The sequence below is a fragment of the Mastomys coucha genome, unplaced genomic scaffold, assembly GCF_008632895.1.
Source record: "Mastomys coucha isolate ucsf_1 unplaced genomic scaffold, UCSF_Mcou_1 pScaffold23, whole genome shotgun sequence".
NCBI lineage: Eukaryota > Metazoa > Chordata > Mammalia > Rodentia > Muridae > Mastomys > Mastomys coucha.
In genome coordinates, this window is record NW_022196906.1 from 48,967,013 (window position 1) to 48,985,818 (window position 18,806).

General features: G+C 36.5%; 1 protein-coding gene across 1 annotated transcript in view; it reads left to right on the plus strand.

Moving 5' to 3' along the window:
- The window catches only part of Ireb2 (iron responsive element binding protein 2), a 48,549-nt gene that overhangs the window by 21,864 nt on the left and 7,879 nt on the right, over positions 1-18,806 (plus strand). Inside the window, exons 6-18 of the mRNA XM_031345980.1 lie at positions 1,493-1,562; positions 2,072-2,255; positions 2,843-2,982; positions 4,671-4,842; positions 6,106-6,203; positions 9,085-9,201; positions 10,132-10,291; positions 11,299-11,434; positions 13,196-13,280; positions 13,749-13,905; positions 14,246-14,370; positions 17,484-17,588; positions 17,692-17,834. Of these exons, the coding sequence (XP_031201840.1) occupies positions 1,493-1,562; positions 2,072-2,255; positions 2,843-2,982; positions 4,671-4,842; positions 6,106-6,203; positions 9,085-9,201; positions 10,132-10,291; positions 11,299-11,434; positions 13,196-13,280; positions 13,749-13,905; positions 14,246-14,370; positions 17,484-17,588; positions 17,692-17,834 (1,692 nt within the window). The remainder of the gene's footprint in view (positions 1-1,492; positions 1,563-2,071; positions 2,256-2,842; positions 2,983-4,670; positions 4,843-6,105; positions 6,204-9,084; positions 9,202-10,131; positions 10,292-11,298; positions 11,435-13,195; positions 13,281-13,748; positions 13,906-14,245; positions 14,371-17,483; positions 17,589-17,691; positions 17,835-18,806) is intronic.

The following is an 18,806-nucleotide window of genomic DNA, read 5'->3' on the forward strand; positions in this document are numbered from 1 at the left end:
TCGAACTCAGAAATCCACCTGCCTCTGCTTTCCAAGTACTGGGATTAAAGGCGTGCTCCACCACTGCCCGGCTTCCTTATTCTTAATAACCATTTTTCCTAGTTATTAAGAGTGCTGACTTGAAAGAGCAGTATATATACCAAGTAGCATTCTGATAATACTGACTCAGAATGACTAAGAAAACTTTTATTTCATTATATAATATGCATTTACCTACATGAGTTAAAATGCCCTGTGTACATGCAGGAACCCTCAGAAGCCAGAAGAAGGTGCCAGACTCCCTAGAACTGTAGTTTCAGATGGTTGTGAGATGCCATGTAGGTGCTGGGAACTGAACTTGGGACCATTGCAAGAGCAGTATGTTGTCTTAAGTACTGAGCCATCCAGCCTCACATATTTCTGGTTTTTAAAAGTTGTCTCTTTATAACTGCAGAACAAAGTGTTTGCTATGGCATTTTTATTTCTAAAGATATAACAATATATTTAAACTCAATTTTTAGTGTTAACTTCAGAATATTATTTTATAGTTTCTGCTTGTGTGAAAATAGTGAGTCTTGCAGTTTGTAAATGCATCAGTAAAATGTTAATTGTAAATTTGAAGAAGAAATGGAAGAGTTTAGATAGTTGGAAGTTTACCATTTGGCCCCTGACAGCAGTCTGATTTGAAATCATGTTATAACCTAACACACAAATGAATTTTGTAGCACCAAGTTCTGTGAACTACTAGGAATGACTTTAGAATACTGTTCCCTAAGGATGGAGTAAACCTCTATAGAATGTTGTGGCTACAAAATTCTCTTGGCTGTGAATTATTAAAATAAGCTTTGTTTTTTAAAAAGTTCACAAAGAATTACAATTTTTTGAATCCAGGTTACATACAACAATTAACTTTTATTGATATCTCTAGAAAAGTCACCAGCCGTTAGTTGAAGTAGAGAACTTAGGCAGTTTTAAATCATAAATTCCTGTAAGCTATATTTATAACCCACATAATCTACTTAAACATGAAGCAGAGGTTTCTGTTTTCAGTGAGTTGAATAAAAGACTTTGTGAAAAGGTCTCTTTAAACTGTAAGGCACTGTTCAAATCTCAGTATATTCATTCCCTGTGTTTTAAGTGGCACAAGATCCAAAGGGGTACGAGAGTGCACATGTTCACTGATAAAACTCACTGTCCCGTTTCCTTCCAACACAGCTTAGTTACCTTCGTCATGGTCTGATTGGCTTCCCACAGCAGTCTTAGCACTCATGTGCTAACTTGTTATACAAGGGTGCTGACTTGTTATACTCAGTAAAGTAATAGTTCTGTTTCTGTCTTGTATGCTGTAGAAAGAGCTTTCTTGATGAGAAAGAAAATAATTCTGAAAAAAAAATAACTTGAGAAATTCTTACAGAGATTATTTTTAAATGTTGACAGTGAAGACTTAGACTCAAGGCAAGTGATTTTTTTTTTAATAATACACGGATTTAATACCAGCTTTTTGTCCTTTTAGACCTGAGACAGTGTTAAAAAATCAAGAAGTAGAATTTGGGAGAAATCGAGAGAGGCTTCAATTTTTCAAGGTATAAATGATTTGGGGAATTCTTGATTAACATTTTTAAAATAGTGATTATTTAAAGTTTTTAGATTTAGAATTGTGATTAGTAAAAGCTTTATAGTCATGGGACTTTCTTGTACCATAGTATTGGAAACCTCATTTAATGAAATCATTGGCTGTATTTTACGTGAGCCATGGATGAATCTTGTTCCTTGGCTTTCCTTGAATTTTAGAGCACAGTTTCTGTCCTAGAGCTTGGTAAATTGTTGAGAAAGGCCTTGAACTATAATTTCTCCATCTTCCTTACTGTTGGGGTTATAGGTATACAGCTATGCCCAGCTTAATTTGGGTTTTAATGTTCATGAGAATGCATAGGCTCAATATCTGTATTTTTAGTATTTATTATAAACTTGGAGTTGGCCACATTGAGCAGTTGGCTAACATTTTAGTGTCAATGTTTATTGATTATGAATACAAAGTTACACAATGCACTAATGATAATAACACTGTGTCTCTTCAATCCAAACAACATAGTGGAGCTCAGGAGCTTTTAAGAATGTGGCAGTCATCCCTCCTGGAACTGGAATGGCTCATCAAGTGAACTTAGAATATTTATCAAGAGTAGTTTTTGAAGAAACGGACCTGCTCTTCCCAGACAGTGTAGTTGGCACAGATTCTCATATAACCATGGTGAATGGATTGGGGATTCTTGGGTGGGGTAAGTAAGTATATTTCATTTCTTTTTAAGAAGAGATACCAAAAACATTATCAGGGGACAAAGAGCCTTTTTGAAGCAACAAAGGAACAGATTTAAGAGTTTGTAAATTATATAGTAAAGGTGATTTATGACAAAAAAATTGCCCAGTGTCTCGACAGTACCATTCTAGGCAGTTAGTACAGTGGTGATGGTGAGGTCCAAGGAATGCTGAGGATGACTGGTGTGCCTACCCCAAACTTTTTTTATAGAGTATTATAACTATTGAACTTTTTTCCCTTTCTTGGATTCCATTTCTTAGACTAAGATAGATATAGACCGGGTTGCATTCGTACATCTTGGTGTTTTTTGTTACTCATCGAACCGTGCATAACATACTCAGAAAATGATTAAATTTAATATAAAGTTAAAGTACTAGTTTTATTAATTATGTAAGTGGAGTCATCCTTTTAAGAAGGTCAGGTTCAGGGTCCATAGTGAAAGTGTGTTCCTTGTAAGATGCTATATAAGTCACGCTCATGAATCATGGGAGGTTTTTGAAGGTGCATGGCTAATTTAAATTGTGCTGATACCCTTGTCCTTCTCAACAGGAGTTGGAGGCATTGAGACAGAGGCAGTTATGCTTGGCCTGCCAGTTACTCTAACTTTACCAGAGGTGGTTGGATGTGAGCTAACTGGGTCATCCAATGCTTTTGTTACATCCATAGATATTGTCCTTGGTATTACAAAGGTAAGCTCAAAGGATAGTTGTTCCATGACTCACTTAGTGAACATCTATGTAAGTGGAGCAGCCCCACAAGATATTTATGGGGTTGGGATTTATGCCTCCACCTCTAGTTCTCACATTATTACCTGTATCATAAAGTTACCATAGTAATTATAACAAGTGTAACATATAATATATACTTGAAAGAACAACAACAAAAAAATCATTGTGTACTTGTAACTTGTCAACACATTTATGAGAAGACCTCATTACAAACTTATAAAGTAGTTACTGTTGTAATTTTAATAGAAAATAAAATACATGCAGCCTAATCATTTATCCTAGGAGGAGCACAGACCTAAACAGTAAGTAGTAGACTCAGGCTTCTGACCCAGGAGTCCATGCCCTTAACAGGTATTATTGCCTCAATAAATAACTTGACCACTTGGATTTTTGGAGTGGGGAATAGGAGAGTGGAGGTGTATACCTTCACTCCTAGCACTCAGGAGACAGAGGCAGGTGGACCTCTGTGAGTTTGACACCAGCTTGGTCTACAGGCTACACAGAGAACACCTGTCTCAAAAAATAAAAGAATGTTCTATTTACACTCAGGGTAGTGGCACATTCCTTTAACCTCTGCACACAGGTGGTAGATCTCTGTGAATTGGAGGCTGGCTAGCCTGTTCAATACAGCCAAGTTCCAGGACAGTTAGGACTACGTAGAGAGTTGGAGTTAAAAGGCCATTGTGAACCACCTAACATGAGTGCTGAGAGCCAAACTCAGGTACTCTGGAGTATATATACTCTTAACCACTGAGCCATCTCTACAGCCCCTCCTATTTTTTCCTTTTATCCTTAAAAACTAAGATCAGGAGCCTGGAGTCCAGTTCCAGGAGATTCAACACCCTCGTCTGGCTTCTGTGGTCAATGAACACAAATATACATGTAAACAAAAACATCAATACATGTAAAGTAAAAATAAGTAATAAAAAACCCCAAAGATAAGAAGTTGTTTCAGTTACTTGGTAGGAATGAATGATTTTTGGAGGAATTCACTGTAAACCACGTGTTAAATCTGACCAAAATGAATTTACCTAGAATAATGTTGCTATAAGTATTTAAGCTAATGCTAATAATTAGAAGAGTTTTGTACAGCAACATATAATTTTAAGTTCACTATATTTTTTCTCATATTATTTCTTAAACTGCAGGATGCCAGCAGTAGTTAGAATACAATTGTCTTATGTGCTGTTAGGAAGGAAAAGGACCACCAGCTGTGTGGGCATTCTGAGGGATCAGAGATAGTCTCTGGTTTGAGGATTTTTTTTTTTTTTTTTTTTTTTTTTTTTTTTTTTTTTTTTTTTTTTTTTTTTTTTTTTTTTTTTTTTTTTTTTGAGCATTGGGGTGTTTATTTTGTTGTTAACACAGCGTCTCATTATGTAGGTCTGGCTGTTGTAAAGATCCACCTGCCCCTGCCTCCCAGTTGCTGGGATTAACGGTGTGGGCCACCATGCGCTCCTCCTCCTCTTCTTCCTCCTCTTCTTAAAATACCAGTAAAATTAGAATGAATTTGTTTCATACAGTAAAGGACCTTATCATTAGTATTGGTTAAAATTTTAACTTTATAGAAAAAAATCTGACTTTTGCTTTTCTAAAAATCCATGCTAATTTTACCATTGCTTCTGCTGTGTTGTTTTTGCATATCTCTAAAGCACCTCAGGCAAGTAGGCGTGGCTGGAAAGTTTGTTGAGTTCTTTGGAAGTGGAGTTTCACAATTATCTATTGTTGATAGAACTACCATAGCAAACATGTGTCCAGAATATGGTGCTATTCTCAGCTTTTTCCCTGTTGACAATGTGACACTACGACATTTAGAACATACAGGTAAGAGAATAGAAAATGATTGTATTTCCACTGTAGCTGTTTGATAGTTCTCTATAATAAACTACTATGTCATATATGCTGTTGATTATTTATCAAACTTATATTTTGAAACAGTGACTCTAATCTTAATTTATGTCCCTAAAAATCTCCTCAAAACATAGTTCCTTGTGATCCACTGACAACATGTTAAAGGAATTATTCAAACCAGTGATATTCATGTTACCTTTCCTTATACAGAACAATCCTCTCACCTAGCCTTAGTAGAGGTGCAAGCGGACAAGAGATTTTTGAGTGAGAAACAGTTTGGGTTGCAGGTTCAAGATCTTTGTGTAGCTTGATTGGCTAGGATCTTTGATAACCCTGATCACTATAGAAGCCACCTTCAAAATGATACTTGGTATTTCATAAAACCACTATTGTCTGAATAGTAAGTCTCCTTTCCATTATGAAGAAGCCACTGTTGAGCCACTTATCTCTAATGAAAAATACATTTTGAGAGAGAGAGAATCTGTGTTCTTCAGTTTGTAGGCATATTATGAGTGAATAAATGAAACAGCCAGTAGACAGATTATATGATACCCCTGAAAAGATATATTTACCATAAAATGCACAAGACAGTGCTTTTTTGAGAAACCTGCACTCATGTTCTGGGTGTGTCTTTCCTTACGAGCATTTCTCTCTTAACCCTTGCCTCTGTTAAACTGTCTTTATTGAACTCCAGCTCTGTTTCACCTCATTACTTACATACTAATCTGAGTTAAGATAACTGGTGATTCTTTTTTTTAACTAGCCTAAATTTAGTGGTTTACAAAACAGTAGTAGGGCTGTTTAGCCACAAGGTCCTGAACAATTAAAAACAAACCCAGCAATAATCATTTATTGCCTCATGGTTTCAGTGGGTCAGTGATTTCAGACAGGGCACAGCAGAAAGAGCTTGTTGCTGCTTTGTGTGTAGGGCCTCAACTGCACAGTTCACAAGCTAGGTCTGGAATTCTGAAGACTGTACTCACATGAATGTCAGCTGTGGACTCAGGGTTGTCAGCACATCCATTCATATATGCCAGTGTGGTATGTCCATGAGGTTTCCTCATGCAGGCTGGACTGGTAAGTGGAGTCTGTCCAGGGTAAACAGAGCAAAAGGCAAGTGCAAGTCAAGGATTCATGAGTAAGTGGACTTAGCTCACCACTGCAGTGATCCCTCATCCCTGTCATCAAAATCTCAGAATTCTTTACTACATTTTATTTTGCTGTTCCTCTTTTTAGGTTTTGACAAAACCAAACTTGAGTCAATGGAAAAATACCTTAAAGCTGTGAAATTGTTTCGAAATGATGAGAATTCTTCAGAACCTGAATATTCTCAGGTATTTGCAAGTAACTCACCTAGGAGCAAGTAGAAGGATAAGCACTTGTGCATAATCCTATTTATAAGTACTTACTGGCTAGGTAGCTTTGGGCAGTGTGCCCCACCGAGTTCTTAGATCAAATGCAAGTTTGTAGAACAGTTCCAGCAATGTAGTAAGTGTTTAATGAGTGATAGCTGTTAATCAGAAGGTCCATTTCTGATGCATTATTTTGATTTTATAATGATATTTAGAAAGATTCCGATTTTAGTAAATTTTGCAACATTTTGTAAAATCTACCATTTTGATTTATATTTAATTATGAGAACAGATATGTACATGGGTATAGGTACCCACAGGGGCCAGGAATCCCCTGGAGTTAGAGTTAATGTTGGGAACAGAACTTGAATCCTATAAAAGAGCAGTGTAGCTTCTTAACCGAGCCATCTCTCCAGCTCCTGGTCTAGCTTTTTAAGTATTTAAAATATCGACTCTAGCCGGACAGTGATGCCCAGCTCTTGGCAAGCAGAGGCAGATGGATTTCTGAGTTCAAGGCCAGCCTTGTCTACAGAGAGTTCCAGGACAGCCAGGGCTACACAGAGAAACTCTGTCTCGAAAAACCAAAAAAAAAGAAAAAGAAAAAAAAATCAACTCTAAATTCTAATTTTTTTTGATTTAGGATGAGCACTATAATATTCCCACTGCTCCACAAATTGCAATTTTTATGATTTCTGCATCTGGTTTATGACTATTTTGGATCGTTCTATTGTTATATGGTCTTAAATGTTCAAAGTACTTTATAATTCTTATCTATTGGATATTTTTGGTGCCATAGGTAGAATTCACATTCAAGAAAGTTGGTATCAATTTGGTATTATGGTTTTGCTGTGCCTCCCCCCAGGGGGCAGGGATTTTTTTTTTTCCACACAGCTTTGTTTTTTGTAGCGTGCTTCTATCTCACATAAACTAATTAGAATATTTACATGTTTGTGTTTCCCCTAAGCTAGAACACAATGATTTCCATGTAGGAAACTTGGTTTTGATGTTATGTTTCTAGTTTGTAGAACTGAAATAGAGACAGAAAAGATGACAGATAGAGAGGGAAGGAACAGAATATGAGAGTGTACGTTCAAAAGGTTGTTTGTAGTAGGATCTTGAAGTTGTCCTCAGTCTCTTGAATGTTTTGAGATTATAGCTATAAGCCGCCATAGCTAGCATTTTTAGACGAGTCTTGAAAGTCAGAATAAAAAATGTAGAAACCAAATTTGTAAGACAAATCTTTTAACTCTTCCGCTTTCTTTTCCCTTTGACTTCTATTGTCCACGGTTAAAAAAAACAAAAAAACAAAACAAAACAAAAAACAAAAAAAGACTGGTAGAGTAAAATTGAATTGATTACTTACTAGAAAACCCAGCCAGAGGCTGGGGTTATGTCTCAGTTGGCAGAGTGCTTCCTTACCATGCATGAAGCCCTGGGTTCAGTCTCCAGTACTTGGCTACCCACACCAGAAGTGCAGCTCCATCGTCACCTTTACATAGTAAGTTTAAGGTCAGCCAACACAATAGAAGACCATACCTCACACAGATAAGTCCTAGCTGTGCCAAGGATGGTCGTTCATACTTGGAATCCCATGACTCTGGAAGCTATAGCAGAATTGTAAATCAAAGCTGGTTCAAGGCCAACCAGGGCTGCCTAAGTTGCCCATGGTTTTTGTTTTTTGTTTTAAAACACCTCTTTCACCTTGTAAACTGGCAATAGTTGGAAATAAAGCTAAAATCCATCAAGACATTGATTTCAAAAGAAACTTCTTGAGGCTAGAGAGATGACTTAGTGGATCAAAACATTTGCTGCTTTTCTCAGATGACCTGGTTGGGTTTCCAGCAACCATATGTCTCATAATCACCTGTAACTCCAGCTCCAGGAGATCTGACAGCCTCTACTGGCCTCCACAGGTACCAGACACGTGGTTCACATACATACAGTGCTGGCAAATAGTCATACATATAAAATAAAACTAATTTTCTAAAAAAATAATAAATTCCTTCAGTCTTTATTTAGGTCAAAGACTAGGATCAGTTGAATCTATTAAATATAGTAGGTTCCTTCAAAATAATCTTGGCTATGATAAGACTGTAATAAAGAAGAATTATTAAATTTGCTGTACCTGACCACATAAAATAAAAGCTCAAAGGAGATATTAATATTTGGAGAAAAAATAGCTAATTGGAAGCAGATTTTAACAAAAATAATGATTTTTTTAACCAAGAAATAAAAGCCATCTCATAGCAAACTAGCCAGTAAGACCCTCTGAAGCCACACAGAATGAAAACTTTTCTCTGTTACATTGCCTGAGTATGCTCTGTTGACCAGGCGTCATATATGCGGTGATGGGGGAATGTTTACTAACAGTTAGCTTCATGATCTAAGAGTGAGACATGGCTGGGATTAGAACTCAGAGGCAGTGAGCTGATGATGAGCAGAGGTTCTTGTACAGGCTTCTGTTGTGACAGTGGTTTGGGTTTTGTTGTTGTTTTAGGGCAGCCTTATGTAGCCCAGGCTGGCTTACTATATAGTTGAGGATATCTTTGAACTAATAATCATCCTGTCTCTGCTTTTGAAGTACTTGGATTACAAGCAGTATATCATCAACTCTGATTTTGTGTGATGCTCAGGGTAGAGCCCAGGGCCTCTTGCATGCTAGACAAGCCCTCTAGCAGCTAAGTTATATCCTCAGCCCTTTTGATAGTATTTATATTTGTAAAGAAAAAGCATAGGAGAAACCATATTTTTTATAAGTTATATTAAAATGATGTACTCATTCTGCTTATAAAGTAATATTTGCTTTTGTATTTATTCTTGGAAATTCTGATCTCCTTTCGTCCTCCGCCCTCTGTTTTCCTAGGTGATACAGATTAATCTGAATTCAATAGTTGCATCTGTCAGTGGTCCAAAAAGGCCTCAGGATAGAGTTGCTGTAACAGATATGAAAAGTGATTTTCAGGCTTGCTTAAATGAAAAGGTAACTTATTTTATTGTTACTTTTATGCTATGTGCTAAGTAGTAAAGAGCCAACGGTGTTTGGGATTGATTTCTAAATTCAATCTACTGCTTTTTTATTTTTTTCATGTGCTGTGTATATGCCAGCAGCCTTGTGAGGTCAGAGTTTGGATTATATCTACTTAAAGTAATCAAAAGTTAATAAAGTTAGGTTTCTCAGTCACAGTGGTTTCCTTTCAAGTGTAGTCAGCTGCATGATAGTACAGGCATTATTTACATCACTGAAGAATGTTTTATTAGACATCATTATTATAGGCTTCCTTCTACGAAGAAACCATTGCACTGTGTAAATTATTCTCACTGAATTTGAAAAAAACACAAACAAAATAACCTTGACTCTGGGGTTTCTAATTTTGTCTGTAAAGTCATGGCTGTAGTTTTGTCACTTCAGTCTGTTTGGACACAGTAGAGTTGGCTTTACCTCCCAATCCTTGCTTTTATAGTTTCCTTACTTTTGATTTGGAAAATGCTAAACTTCTTCAGCAGTAAGGTGATCTCTGATGAATTGCTGTACACCTGTCAGGCAGCTTTAGCACTTACTAACTCATAGTAAATCTTAACATCTCTTCTACACTCACACACTTGTGTCATTTGGGGCAGATGTTTAGACTAGAAAGAGAGTCTACCATGTTTTTGAGCATTCCTGTAAGCAGGAATGCCTAGGAAATGTCTGCGCTGGGACTGGATTCTGGGTCGTTGGCTGTAATCACTTAATGTATAAAAAAAGTGTTGCTTATCAACAGCACTAGACTTCTCTTATAAATATTCAAATCTTGTTTAAGATGAATTGCACCTTCGGAATGGTGTAGACCTCATGTGTCACAGTTTGATGTCCAAGTTGTGTTTCCTAGTAGTCCTACCAAATCTGTAATATTTACATACAAATTTATAGGTTGGATTTAAAGGCTTCCAAGTTGCAGCAGAAAAACAAAGTGATACTGTCTCTGTTCATTATGATGGAAGTGAGTATAAACTGTCCCATGGATCCGTGGTCATTGCTGCAGTTATCAGTTGTACCAATAATTGCAATCCATCTGTGATGCTTGCTGCAGGTGGGTCGGTATTTATAACTATGTATTCTCTTATGTAAATTCCTGTTTGCTTTCCTGTTATATTTCCCATCCTTAGATATGTATCCGTGTTTGTGTTTTATATTGACACTGACATTTTTAAGTTGTTAGGAGCTATTAATTTGTAGTATTTTTATTACACAGAAGGTAGCTTTTGAAAAAAACAATAGTTTATGTATCTATTAATTTTAAATTGTTTCTGTCTCTTCAGTAAATTTAGAAGTTAACACTACACAGCAGGTATTGCTTGCGATTTTTTTTTTTTTCCCACCAGCTTACCATCACAGTATATTCTGCAAATGGGGGATTAATGACATGTAGCATCAGTTTGTGTACAAGGTGACAGCATTACCAATGTTAAGTTGCTCTTTGTTTATTATGATTAGGGCATTGATTCAATCAATAGCAGTTATATACGAATGCTCTTTTTTTTTCCTGTTTGTGTGCTATGATGTTAGCCCCGATAATTTGCAACATAATGACACTTTACTAAAAATTTCAGTTTGTCTTCAGTGAACTGAATAGGTACAGTAAAATGTTCAGAGTAATGATATTAAAGGTTTTTTTTTCTTTTTTTTTTTTTTTTTTACATTTTTTTATTAGATGTTTTCTTTATTTACAATATCTCCTTCCCTAGGTTCCCCTCCAAAAATGATATTAAAGTTTTATGGGCTGGAGAGATGGCTCAGCAGTTAAGGGCACTGGTTGCTCTTCCAGAGGTCCTGAGTTCAATTCCTAGCAACCACATGGTGGCTCATAACCATCTATAATGTGACCTGATGCCCTCTTCTGGCATGAGGTGTACATACAAATATAGCACGCATAGACATTAAAAACTAAATCTTAAATGTAAAAATCCTTTTTGTGAATTTGAACTTTTTACTATAAATTGTAGTCAGTGATATTAAACACACCCTTTTCTTGGTTTTTATTCTAATGTGAAGGAGGTAGGGGTACATTGTCTGAGTCATTGTTTGTTGATTTTACAGGTCTTTTGGCTAAAAAGGCTGTTGAAACTGGTCTACGAGTTAAGCCCTATATAAGAACTAGTTTGTCTCCAGGCAGTGGAATGGTTACACATTACCTCAGTTCAAGTGGAGTGTTACCTTATCTTAGCAAGCTAGGGTAAGTGACATTTACTGTTATTTACACCTAGACCGGCATTCAGCAGGTGATAAATATATTTGTTAGGAATCAAAAGAAGTAAAAAGGAAAAATACCACTTCTAAGGGTCTATGGCCCCCTCAGAGTTGGTACAAGATACACCAGACACCAAGTTCTCAGCACAAAGGAGATTTTATACCAGAGGGGCAAGCAGATAGGGGAGGCTACCAAGGCAGATAGCACAGCAGCAAGAAGCAAGCGTTTTTTGTTTCTTGTGTTTTTTTGCAGGAGTGGATTCTTAAGGAGAAAAGGGGGGATCTGTGCTAGGATGAGTTGGTAAATCTTGATAGCCAGATAATGAACTTTGATTGTTGGACCTTGGTGTTTAGTCTCAGGAATGAGTCAGTGACAAATAAAAGAATAGAACTTGGGAACCAACTTTAGCAATACAGTTTAATGGTTTTTATTTTAGCAAGGGGAGAAGGAAAGATGAAAGTCAACCTGTCAACGCCGTGCTTGCTGTGCTTGGGCTTGTGAAAGCCCTTCTCTTGTCCCCTTGCCATTATCACACAGTCTGGCGCCTAAGAAGCAGGTGGAAGTATTTGATGACCGAGGCACTTGGAGGTCAAGCACATGGTCTGTAGCCTCAGGACAGGGGAAACTAAGTCACAGTGGGGTACTGTTAAGAGTAAGGTGAGGGAGAACCTAATTCTCGTGAGTCATGTTCAGTTTAGAAAAGACTAAAAGAATAGTACAGGTTGGATTAATTTAATTGAACACGTCTTTATTTCCAGCACTTGGGAGACAGAGGCAGGGGGATCTCTGTGGGTAAGTCGCCAGCCTGGTCTACAGAGGTAGTTCTAGGATAGTCAAGGCAAAGAGAAACCTTGTATTGGGGAGCAGTGGGGGGAATTGAACAAATTGTCTTGATTCAGGTTTTGCAAAGTTATTGGGTCTGCAATGTGAAGTTAATTTATCTGTGTAGCTTAAGAGAAACAACTTTTACATTTCTTTTATAGTTAAGTGATGACAGTATAATTTTGGAAAATAATATTTCTTCATAAATTATCAGTCCTTTTTAAAAACCTCATAAATTTTAGATTTTTTATTTTGCTTTTAGAACAGCAGCTAAAGTAATTTAGAGGCGTATGTTTATACTCTTACTTTAGAATTCCTGTCAGGGATTCTTCTTAGGTGTGGTTTGTTGAGAGTTTACTCCCACTAGAGTGCCTCCTTCCCCTTTGGGAGCTTTGATGAACTGCTATAGTGAGGTCATCCTAATGCTTTATAGTTTTAAATATGCCTTTCGAGTAGAAACACATGATTCTTTTAAAAAGTGGTTTTATTAGTTCTAGTTATAGCAGAGGAGCTTTCTGATATTGTTTGATAAATACTTTTGATCTAATACAGATACTGTGGATATGTGGGCTCTTCTAAGATTTATAATCAGTACAAAGAACATGCTACCAGTGAGACTTTAGTGTTTAAAACTGAAATTAGGCCAGGTGGTGGTGGGGCACGCCTTTAATCCCAGCACTTGGGAGACAGAGTCAGGCATATTCCTGAGTTTGAGGCCAGCCTGGTCTACAGAGTGAGTTCCAGGACAGCCAGGGCTACACAGAGAAACCTTGTCTTGAAAAAAAATGAAATTAGTACGTTGATGGTTAATTCTTATGAAGCAAATAGTAATCTTACTATGATAATGAAAATAAAGAAATAATACCTGTCCTTTCTTTACAAATATGATATACTATCCAGTCATGTTTCACTTTTTAAATGCAGGTTTGAAATAGTTGGCTATGGATGTTCAACGTGTGTAGGAAATACAGCACCTTTATCAGAAGCAGTTTTGAATGCAGTAAAACAGGTAAAATGTAGATTAGCACATCTAAGTGTGTTTTTATTGTTTATTTTTTTAATAAGAGTACTTGAGTATCGATTTAAGCATCAGGGTTAATTAATGCTAGTCTAAGAAGTCAGACACACTTATGAGTGGGATTGTGAGCTTCTTTGAGAGTTGCCCCAGCTTGTTTTAACTATATCTTGTTAGTAAATTACAGACTGTGTATATTGATATTTATACTTGAAACTCTTGGGAAAATTAACTTGTGGATCTTAAAATAATACAAAGAATTACTTTGTATTACATTTTAAAAGTAATTCCTTAGTAATACAAGGAACTGTTAAAGTATAAGAATTGTAGTTCTGTGCTTAAAACTTAATGAAATGGTTTTTTGTTTGTCTGGCTCTCAGAACTATATTATTTCAGACAAATTTTATAATTGTGTGAGTATATATAAGCTCTTGAATCAAGTATATTTGTTTTCCCCCTTAGGGTGATTTGGTTACCTGTGGAGTTTTATCTGGAAACAAACATTTCGAAGGTCGTCTTTGTGATTGTGTCCGTGCCAATTATCTCGCCTCTCCGCCCTTAGTGGTGGCTTATGCCATAGCAGGCACAGTGAATATAGACTTCCAGACAGAGCCTTTAGGTGTGTTTCCTATCTATTACCTGTATGCTTATATGCATACTTGTGCGTACTTTCTCCCAAAAGTTGTTAAAACCAGATTCTTGGTATGAAAGAAAACACGCAATACTTGTTACTTTCTTACACCGTTCACTTTTCTGCTCTCCATGTGTGTGTTGATGTGAAGAATGTAAGATGTAAGTGTAATTGGTTTGCAATACTTAAACCTGGAACACACCGGGTTGTTAAATTAGTTACTTGATTTCTGTAACTTTTCTTTGAAAAGATAGGAATGCTTTGAGGTGTTGGTTTTCAGTTGTTGTATTAATATGTGTACTGAATACCATGTTAAAATTTTGATCAGGTACTGACTCTACGGGCAAGGAAATTTACCTGCATGACATCTGGCCTAGTCGAGAAGAAGTTCATCAGATAGAAGAAGAACATGTTATATTGTCCATGTTTAAAGCACTAAAAGAGAAAGTAGAGGTAAGAGTCTTGTGGGGCTTTATTTGTTTTTAGTTTGTTCTTTATTTTGAAGCAAGGTCTCACTGTAGCTCATACTGACTGAGATCTCACCCGTCAAAGCCCACGCTGACCTGTGAACTCAGCAATCCAGTCCTCTAAGTTCTGGGACTTCAGGCACGATCCATGTGTCTTGCTTTCTAGACAGAATAAAAAATTTTAATTTTGAATATACAGTTTTTATAGCTGAGGGTTTTTTTTTTTGTTTTTTTGTTTTTTTTTAAGCTCTGTGTGTGTGTGTGTGTGTGTGTGTGTGTGTGTAAAACTGTTAAGAACATTGGTGGTGGCATAGGCCTTTAATCCCAGCTCTCAAGACAAAAGCAAAGGAACTCTGAGTTCCTGCCAGCCTGGGCTGCTCAGTGAGACCCTTGGGGGGCAGAGGTGTCTTGATGACATTTTTATGTTTGTATCACTGTCCTCCCCACTATTTCCTGCTGGTCTCCTCCTCTTCCCAAGCAGTATCCCTTCTACATTCGTGTGTGTGTGTGTGTGTGTGTGTGTGTGTGTGTGTGTGTGTGTGTGTTCATGTTCATGCAGACATTTACAAATCTTTGTATGTGAATGGTGTGTGTGTTTGTTATGTATATGAATGTGGGCCTGTGTATACTATGGCATGTGTGGAGGTCAGAGAACAACCTCGGATGTTAGTACCTTCTACCATATTGGAGAAAGGTTCTTTTCTTGCCACTGCCTCTGCTAGCCTGGCTGATATACAAGCTTCTAAGGATTCTCTTGTCTCTATCTTCTATTCTATCCATAAGACTGGCTTGCAGCCTTACATCCTGCTTACATGGCTTCTAGGTCTCAAACTCAGAAACACAGTGTCAAGTGATTGACACCCATTAATCCTTCTGCCTACTCATTGTTCTGTTCTCTTTTATAGCTTTAAACATGGGCAATATAACATTCTTCTATCCAATGAACTTCTCAGCTAGAATGTCATGCATTTGGTACATATATTTTATTTTGAAATCTAGATTTCACATAAGAGAAAACAATACAATATCTGTATTTCTGAGTCTGGCTTATTTTAACATAATGGTCTCTAGCTTTATTTTTCTTCAAAAAAAGTCAGTTTGTCTCTCTTGTGTGCTGTCTCCCTCTCCCCTTCTCTCCTCTTTCTTTCACACACAAACACTTAAATCTAGATTCTACATATGTAATATTTATCTTTATTTTTACTCTCGTATTATCATCCCTTATTCCTCTTCCCTCTTGTCCTCTTTCTACTATTATATTTGAATCTAGATTCTCCAAGTAAGAGAGAACATCTGATATTTATGTTTTTGAAACTGACTTATTTAACTTAACATGATGATTACCAGTCCATCTTATTTATCCGACAAACAGCGTTATTTTTTTAATCCTGAATAAAACTACTACTGTCGTATAAAACATTTTCTTCATCTGATGATGGGCATCCGGGCTGGTTCTATAAATTGGCTACTGTTGTTTCTGTAATTCTACCAATATCTCTGGTGAATTTATAGTTTTCAATATTATTTTATATCTGAATTGCTAATTATGAGGCGAAAGACCTAGAATATTCTAATTGATTTTGAGTTACTTAATGAAATATTTGTCATTCCTAGTCACATAGTTCAAAAATCAAAATAAGTAAGAGCAAGCAATTAATGCTTGCTGTCACTAAAATCCTGGCCATTGTTTTACCTCCCTATGACCAGGAGTACTGTCTTTATAAAATATAACCTTTGTTTACAAATGAGCAGATACAGTCTTTTATGTTCAAAGTGGTGTATAAACTAGAGTATTCAGAAAATGCCTGTGTGGCAATTACTACTTAAACAAAAAGCAGTCTATCACAGAAAGACAGTGAACTGTGGAAAAAGGAATTAGCCAGTTTTGCAGATTCCTGTGATCCCAGCACTTGGGAAGCTGAGGCAGGAGGATAATCAAGGCTGGCTTGGGCTACATCATGAGTTGTTCCAGGACAACCTGATCTACAGTATGAGACTCTGTTTCAAAAAGAATACTGGATGTAGTGATGCACATTTTTAATCACAGCATCGAAGGGGCCAGGAACAAGCAGATCACTATTAGTTAGAGGCCATCCTGGTTGTCTAGGGAGTTAGTTACAGGCCAGCCAATACTACATAGCAAGACTGTCTCCAAAAAAAAAAAGAAAAGAAAAGAAAGAAGAAAATGATTAGGTAAATAATTGCATATTATGCTAAATATATATATAGAAAAGGAAATTGCGATAAGGATCAGTTGTTCAAATTTTGGAAAGCATGTTAGATGGGAAATTGTTTTGTTTTGAAGACAGCCTCTTTTTGTAGATCAGACCAGCATTAACTTTAGTTATCGGTCTTAGCTTCCTGGATGCTGGAATATACCACTGTCTTGCTCAAATTGCTGTTTTACATAAGATGGCTGAAAAGATGACATTTAGTTATACTTTTTATATGTATGAGTATTTGCCTTTGTGTATGATCCTATACTATATGTGTGCCTGGTGCTTGCAAAGGCCAGAAGATGGGGCTCAGAACTCCTGGAACTGGAGTTACAGATGGTTAGGACCTGACATGTGGGTCCTTGGAATTGAACTTGAGTCCTCTGAAAGAGCAGCCAGTGCTCCTAACCTCTGAATAATCTCTCTAACCCACTGTTTTGAAGGGAGAGAGTTGGATAAGAAAGATAGAATCAGAAAGTTCATGTCTAATAATAGTCAAAAGTGTTGGTAGACTAGACCGTTGAGGTAGTAGTGGAGACAGATGAGAAATGAGGGGTTGTTGTTGTTGTTGTTGTTATTACTTAAATTCCATTTAAAGACAAGACTAACAGGTGGTGATATGAGACAAATACATTGAAAAAATAAAATAATAATAATAATAATAATGTTGCATTGAAACTTAGCACTTAAAATTGCTCCTGAAAATTTGGTGGGTTGAAAGTTTTAAAGCAAGTCTATTCTGTACAAAAATGTCATGATTTTTCAGGTGGATATAGCTTTTTTTCCCTTTCACTCTTACCTAAGTATTATTTATTACTGTGGATATTTTTAAAGTCTCATTTTCTGAGTTGTTCTTGGTCCATTCCTCATACCATATTTGCAGGTGGGAAATAAACGGTGGAATTCCTTAGACGCTCCAGACTCAGTGCTGTTCCCATGGGATGTGAAGTCCACTTACATCAGATGCCCTTCATTTTTTGATAAACTTGTAAGTACCGGTGTACTGTTTCATCTTTAAAGATTGTTACAATTTTTTTTAAAAAAAGAAGGAGTGGGGGGAGAGTTCAGCCTTTTCAATATTTTCTTTTTAGACCAAAGAGCCAGCTGCATTCCAGCCTATTGAAAATGCCCATGTCCTATTGTATTTGGGAGACTCTGTCACTACAGACCATATATCACCCGCTGGAAGTATTGCTAGGAGTAGTGCTGCTGCTAAGTATTTGACAAACAGAGGGTATGTATGTGGCCATGTCTCCAGGTATTGCTTTTCTCTCTTTCTCTGTTATTAAGAAGCTTTTCTTATGGTCATATACCTATATCCAGTAAATACATGCTATCTTAGGGATCTCATTGTTCGCACATTTGTCTTTAGCACCTTGTAAGTAAGTAGCACCTTGACCTGCTTTCCTTATAATGTTAGAAATTGAAGTCACTATTTTTAATTTACCTTTATTCAAACTAACAAGTAAATGAAGCCTTTATAGTATAAAGAAATAATCGATTAGAAGCAATAATCTAGCTTAGTTTGACACACCAAATGGAGTCTGACCATTTGGTTCTAACCAGCTTCCCATCATTAAATTGTAGCAAATATGTGCTTCATGGGGCTATAAAGTATATATCAGTGAGGCTAGGATTGATATGTATCAATATCATAAGAAGACTGAAAGGATCAAATTTGAATAGCCTAACTATATAGGAGGTAAATTATTTTAAAGATGTTTTACTTTTTGTATGTGTGTATGCACCTGTGCTTGTGTATGCACCATGTGTGTACTGCCCATAGAGACAGGAAGAGGATTTTGAACCCCTTGGAACTGGAGTTGTGAACTATCTAGCATGGGTTCTGTAAACTGACTTCAGGTTCCTTGCAAGAACGGCAAGCAATTTAAACTATAGAGCCAAAGAGATACAAATTTAAAACTAGAAAGGCATTTTTTCATTTCTGTGTAAGTAACAAAACTAAAGAACTATTTTGGTATCAGGAAGTTTATTTGTAGTGTTGATTAACCTTTGGACATTTTTTGTTGCATGAGCAATTCAAATGTCAAGATTTTTCATGGAAATGCTTTATAATAATTGAAGCTATGAAGCTTGATTTGACAAAATCATACCGTAGTTTTTATTACGAAGTTTCCTCTTGATACTTTTTATACTTTTTATACTTGTCCTTTTGATACTGCATTTTTTTAAAAGAATAGTCTTT